General features: G+C 34.2%; 1 protein-coding gene across 1 annotated transcript; it reads left to right on the top strand.

The window, feature by feature from the left end:
• The first annotated feature begins 765 nt into the window (after positions 1-765).
• Positions 766-6,562, top strand: LOC115974383 (anamorsin homolog). Its single transcript, XM_031094719.1, has 8 exons — positions 766-956; positions 2,289-2,436; positions 3,523-3,689; positions 3,763-3,858; positions 5,251-5,410; positions 5,545-5,678; positions 6,068-6,142; positions 6,242-6,562. The coding sequence occupies exons 1-8, from the start codon at positions 954-956 to the stop codon at positions 6,278-6,280; spliced, it is 822 nt and encodes a 273-aa protein (XP_030950579.1). The 5' UTR covers positions 766-953; the 3' UTR covers positions 6,281-6,562.
• Positions 6,563-6,791: the final 229 nt, after the last annotated feature.

Raw genomic sequence — 6,791 nt, 5'->3', positions numbered from 1 at the left:
AAATTCAATTCTTAAAACATTGAACTAAAGTAGCCGATAAATTTGAGCAAGAAAAGGCCACCATCCCCGACCCAAAACCAAAAACAATTGCCAGTATATTTTACTTAAAAAACTAGCGGGCATACAAAGCCCATTTTGCCCATTCTTAGGTATCTATGAATTTAAAGGACCAGTGTCCAAATTTGCTCTCTCTCACTTGTAAAATTGAAAACCTTCTTCTTCTTTGATACGTTTGTTTTGTAATGATGTGTCATTGATGTAATGTACATTACTTTAATGTCACATTAATGTGTTTAGTTCATTTCATTTTTTCTAAAATTATCATAATCTAAGATTACAAAATATATTACATCACCTTCTTAAATGAAGGTGATCTTACATTACTTACAGCAAACATAATAATGTGACATCAAGCTAATGTGTATCATATCATAGGCACGTAACAGTATCACACTTTTCCAAAAAAAAAGCCCAAGAAAACCCACTTCATTATTGGGCTGGAAACTCAATAGTAGATCAAGCCCAACTACGGCCCAGAGATGGTGTTGCATTCTATTCAGGTCCTTTTCGTGAGTATGTCACCCCAAAATATAATAATATGATTTTGTAAAATAAAAAAGTGCAGCTGAGTTGGCAGCACGCCTCCACGCGTTGAGAACGCGAATGGAATAGTCTCAAAGTGGTGGCGTGCGTCACACCCGAACATCCACGCAAATCCCTCGTGTCCCAAATTTAAATAAATAAATACTCGTTACAAACATCACGCCGTCTCTCTTTACAAACACAACTGCCTCAAAATCAAATAGCACTCGCAATTTTTCTAGAGAGAAAAAAAAAAAGAAAAAAAAAAAAGTCGGCAAACAGTAAACTGTTCTTTAATTTTCTTTCCCCAAATCAAGGCTTTCTCGATTTTTCTTATTCTTCTTTGTCTTCTGTTTCAAGATCTGATCCATATGGTGAGTCTTATTTTATTTTATTTTTTCTTTACGTCTTAGTTTTTATTTATTTATTTTATTTAATTTTCGCAGATTGAACCGCATTTTCTCTGATCTCCTTTGTTGTTTTTCTTTTTGATTTTTTTAATTTTACTATTATTTTTCTATTGATCTATCTCTCTATTTACTGGAATGCTTTTTTTTTTTTTTTTTTTTGAGTATTTTACGCTTTCTTTAAGAATAATTTCTCATATAATTCAAAATTGTTATATTAGTCTTGGTTTCTGCTAATTTTTGTACTGATTGGCAGAGTTTTTGTTGTTGTTGTTGTTAGCTTTGCTTATTTTGTTTATTCATTTGTTTTTATTGTATATGTCTATGATTGTGGGATATATGATATTGCAAAATTTGAAGTAATCACAGATGACTTACTTTTTTTATATAATTCCTTAACTTGGGTGTGCCTGTAATCTGTCTCTTTGTGTAATTTTGAAGTAAAGCCTAATAAATTTGAGGAACCTTGAACTCTGGTCATTGAACCTTTTCTCTTTGGTATCTGTAATTGGTTGGATTTCTAAAACCCGAGATTGGGGTTCAAGTGATAGTCCAATGGTAATGGCATTTTTGGTGGTGGCCCATGTCTCTAGTTCAAAACCCACCTCCCCAACTATAATGATGCTAAGAGTGGGAAGCTAAAATTAGAAAGGAAAGGAATAAAAGAAAAAAAGTTGAGAGAGAGAGAGAGAGGGTTATTCAAAACGACGAGTTTTTCCAACATAATGAGATATTTTCCAAACCCTAATGCAACCATCCCTCCCCCCTCATTTTTCTCCAATTGAAACTTGGCGGTCACCTTGAAGGCTCGCTCTGCTTTTTAAGGTACTATAACTGTAATTTGCAACACTGTTTTTGCTAAAGAAGAGATTGAGGTGGTGTGAACTGAGTGGGGCAATACCCGCCACTTATGTATGAGTCCCAGGATGCAACATATGACTTTCATTTTTTAAATTTATTTTCTCCATTTACTTTTTCTATATTCTATTGTAAACTAAGAAAAAATATTATTTAAATATTGAAGAGGGAGATGAAATCATATCTGTAATATGAATGATGAGACTACTTTAGGTTTTTGTTCTCGTGTTGATCATGAGTTCTATATGTATTTAGTTTTCTTTCTTCTTCTTTGTTTATTATCCTTCTTTTTTTGTGTTTTAATCATTATTATTGGGTGTAAAAAGTGTCTCTCAAATTCTTATTTGCAAAGTTTACCCAGCATTATTTAACTGTTAAAGAAAGATTGATATTTGATTGGGCAGCTGGACATTTTACATTTTGATATATGGTCTTTTGTAGGATACCACCACAATGAAGGGTAGTCTGCTGGCATTTACAGATGATTCAGTTCTCTCAATTAACGCTGTTTCTACTGCAGCGAGTGAGCTTGGTTTTCAAGGGGTTGAACAATGTGATTCTAAAATCATCACTCAAGCATCTTCTTTGAGTATGTTTTTCTTGCCTCTTTTGGGTTTTGTAATAGTGATCTATGTGCAATTCATATTTCTATAGATGTAAACAAAGGGTAATCCATTGAGAGTTGAGTTAGACTGCATTAATTGTGTGCCTATTCATCCAAATTGAGGTTGCTGCTGGGACTGTGTAACTTATTTCTTATTATTACTGGGTACTAGCCATTCACTAGACCAAAATATTATAGAAGTAATATCCTTGAAAAAATACACACACTCATCTCTCTCCATTTATGTTATTTAACTTAGCTTTTGCTTCTCTTTTTTACTGTTTCTGCATACCTACAATGTCCATTGTACCTTCTATCGCCTTCCTTTCACTCTCTCTCTCATGTGGGATTGGCATGAATCTTTTTCATTTATCTCTATGATATTGGGAGTGTATTATGATTTGTGACTTTCTGCCCCCTTCTATTTATCCAATAAAATTATGTGTCCTTTTCAATTCTAAATTTAACATACATAATTCTTGCTGAAGTTAGTAATAGATTGTATGAAGGTAGGTAGTTTGTGTAGCTTGTAGTCTAGTTCTGTGAATTCTTTGTGTATGCATAGAAGCTCTGTGGCTTCAGCCTGATATCTCAGTGATATAGAATTGGGGAGCATAGAATATTATTTTTCCTACAATAATTTTGAAATTCAAGACCATATTTGGATTGAGCAACTTATATATATATATATATATATATAAACACTTTTATTTTCACAAACTTAACCAGTAATTATTTTATTCCTTATTTCTTTTCCTCTTAATTTAATTATAGAAAACTTTGGATCATGATGATTATTTATAGCCGTTTCTTTTGCTTCTTCTTATAGGGAAGTCTTCATGCCATTTATTGTATAATTTCAGTCTTTTCAGATTATAAATAGCTTGGTTTTACAAGCCCTTACTAACAAGATACATAATTTTATAACTTGATTAACCCTTTTTTTTACCTGACCTTCTTACAGGGTCTTTTAAATTCAAGCCTCTTTTTTTTAAGAATGCTTCCATATTAGTTCTAATTCAAATATTCTGTTCTCATTTCTCTTCTGATTATGGTCTTGACTTACAATAGATCAGCTGTCTGTGGAGTCTTCCTCTTTCGAGACTGTAATTTGTATCTGTAGATCAGTTGAATTTCCCACTGACCGGTTGTTTGAGGAAATCTTAAGAGTATTGAAGCCTGGTGGGACAATCCTAGTTCATAAGAATCCTCAGTCTACTGTGGGGGAAACAGATAAGGTAATTAGTTTGAAGTTTTGTGATTATATGAAATTAGTTTGAAGTGATAGATTTTAATAGGATTTTCTTACAGATAACCTCTGCTCTTGAGCGCAAGTTACTGTTGGCGGGTTTCTTAGAAGTGGGAGTTCTCAAATCAACGGTTCCATCCGAAGTTCAGTCTTTTGGGGTAAGTTTCTGTGTCTAAGCCTGTTTAAAGTGGTATTATTTTGTTCTCTACCCCCTCAATGCAACCCTTTCTAAAAATTGGAGATTTTAAGATGTATATATCATATGGTAAGGAATTTGGCTTTGTTTCCAAAACTGATTATAACTGCATAGCTCCAAAGGCCATCTACTTTATATTATTCTTTGAGCCGTGAAGGTGAACCTAGTATATGCAAATCTTATGGTGCTTTGATGCTTGAACTTCAAATGTCTTCCAAAGTAATAACTAGATAGTGAAATCAAAGCCTAATGGAGTTCTTCTATAATTGCTGTGATCTAAATTTATTCGGTTATATTTTCTCATTTTCCCATACGAACCAGCAGTCCATAGGAGACGCAAGCTGTCAGCCTTTAGCAATAAAAATGATAAATGCCACCTAAAAATCTGCCAAGCAAAATGTTTACCTTTTTCCTCTATGAGATTGGCAGTCCTGCACATTTCATCTCTATAAAGTATATCTTTTTTCTTGCTCCCAATTTTGAGTTCCTCCAATTCCTTTCCATCTATAAGCAGGATTCAATCACAGTAGAGAATGTCAGATTAACATGGTGCTAACACACAATTCTGCAAATAAATCTATAATTAAGTTATATCTTAGTAATATAACCCAAATGATCCTCATTTAGAAACTGAACAGATTTTACAGGAAAATATTTTGGATGAGAACATTCACGAATTCTAATAGTTTCTTCTGCAGACTATTAACTTTAGGGACAGACACTGCATTTATTGATTTAAACCATTAAGAGTGAATAAACTTCCTTATAGTTTATCTTCAAAAAACTCCTTATCTTTCTCACCTGTTGACAAAGGTAGACAATTATACCAATGTAATCATTAAACAAAATGTTAAAAGGTCCAAGAGCTTGAAGGTAAACCAGCCATCCTGAGCCTGACCAGCAAGTGCTGTAAAGTCTCGGTGAGTTGATTACACAAGGTCTTAAAATTAGATCCGAAACCAGAAGAAGAACAAAGAAGCTTTAAGTGGATATGGATAGGATGAGTGAAGAATAAATACCGTATTTATTAATTTTTATCAGCTATTTGTAATTAAGACAAATTAGATGAAGAAGCCCATTTAGTATTTTTGCGCACAGTTTGTGTAACCCCTTTTCTATTTGCCACTTGAATGGTGGTTTAATTTATGAAGTTTCTGGACCTCAACACCATGTTTAGTTTCAGTTATAATTTGGGGTGGATGGTTTTGATTATTTTAAAGGTATGTAGGTGGTTCCATCAGGTTGCAGCTACATTCTAGATGATGAATATGAAAGAATGAATACTTCTCATACCATCTCCTTGATTGAGAGGTTTATATTTGTAGTTGATAAGTGTCTTCTTCTTTGTTCATAGGTTAAGGCTAAGAAACCTTCGTGGAAGATTGGCTCTTCATTTGCCATAAAAAAGGCCACCAAAACTTTACCTAAAGTCCAGATTGATGATGATTTTGATCTGATTGATGAAGATAGCTTATTAAGTGAAGAGGACTTGAAGAAACCACAGCTACCACAGGGTAAGATATAATAGGAGCCTAAAACAGTTCTCGTTATCTTTCTTGAATGGGGTTTGGTTAAGTCTTGGGAGTTCTGATGCCTTCCCCCTACCCCCTTTTAACCTTTCCATGTATTTAACATTATGCTTGTGCAGTTGACGATTGTGAAGTTGGAAGCACTAGGAAAGCTTGCAAAAACTGCACATGTGGAAGGGCTGAAGAAGAGCAGAAAGTACAGTTGGGATTCACTGCAGAGCAGATCAATAATCCTCAATCAGCATGTGGCAGTGTATGTCTTATATTGCTTGATATGAATTTTAGTTGCTGCATGGAGTGACATTTTTTGGCTGCATATGTTGATTAGCATTTATCTTTAAGATTGATTGAAGTGGCATGCCTGTACATATAGCTTGTATGCTTTAATGGGGTTGTGCAGAAGTAAACTAATGATACTGGGTTATAGTGGTTTTTTATTTATCAAAACCTTTAGAAGTACAGGATGATCAAAGGACAAAATTTGTAACGGTAGACCTCAAGGGCTCAATGAAAACGTCAAAGCTGTCTTTCATTATGTCATGCATGCAGTTGCTTGTTGCTTGACTGTGCTGGAAATATCTAAATCACCCTTTTTCATAAATGTTACTAACAATGCGCTAAAAATTCTTATACAACCTGCAGTGTGGACTGGGGGATGCTTTTCGGTGCAGTACATGCCCTTACAAGGGTCTTCCACCATTCAAGCTTGGCGAGAAGGTATTTAAAATCATAAGCCCTCCCTCCCCATCCTCTCAATTTTAGGATTACGTTTAAGTGAGAAACTAGTGTAAATATTCGACTTATGTCTTTTTGCAGGTATCGCTATCTGGGAACTTCCTTGTAGCAGACATATAGGAATGATGTTTCAGATACATTCAAACAGGCTCACTGTTAATGGTTCTGTCTGCATTAAAAAAAAAGAAAAAAAAAAAAGAAAAAAGGTTCTGTCTGTATTCATGTTGCTGGCTATAGTTCAATCTTTATCTGGTGCCCCCCAAAACATTAGAAGTTTTGAGATGTTAGGTTTTGAATTACTGGCTAGCTTAAGTTTATTGCAGACAAAGACATGCCCTGTTGTGGTTTATGATTGTCGACAATGTCTTAATGAGAAAATAATGACTTTTGTTCTGATGACTATTCTTCTTTTTTTCCCTTGTTCCAAGAATTGTTCCTCTAGCAATTATAGTATTGAGATATGCCTCTGAATTACTAATGAAAAAGAAAAGGGTAGAGAGAAAAAATCTGCTTCCTAATTAGATCTTTGTGTATGATGTTAGCTCCTGTTATTTTTTTTCCTGGCTAGAAAAGCTAGATGCGATAGCCTTTAGATGAAAGGAAATGAAACACGCCTTAAGAAATCAAACCA

Source organism: Quercus lobata, chromosome 2 (assembly GCF_001633185.2).
Source record: "Quercus lobata isolate SW786 chromosome 2, ValleyOak3.0 Primary Assembly, whole genome shotgun sequence".
In the NCBI taxonomy this organism is placed as follows: Eukaryota; Viridiplantae; Streptophyta; class Magnoliopsida; order Fagales; family Fagaceae; genus Quercus; species Quercus lobata.
The sequence above is the reverse complement of the archived record's forward strand: the minus strand, read 5'-3'. Positions and strand labels throughout refer to the sequence as shown.

Coding starts and splice junctions, on each gene's coding strand:
- LOC115974383 (XM_031094719.1), top strand. Junction 2,437..3,522: donor CACTCAAGCATCTTCTTTGA/GTATGTTTTTCT, acceptor GACTTACAATAG/ATCAGCTGTCTGTGGAGTCT. Junction 5,411..5,544: donor GAAACCACAGCTACCACAGG/GTAAGATATAAT, acceptor ATGCTTGTGCAG/TTGACGATTGTGAAGTTGGA.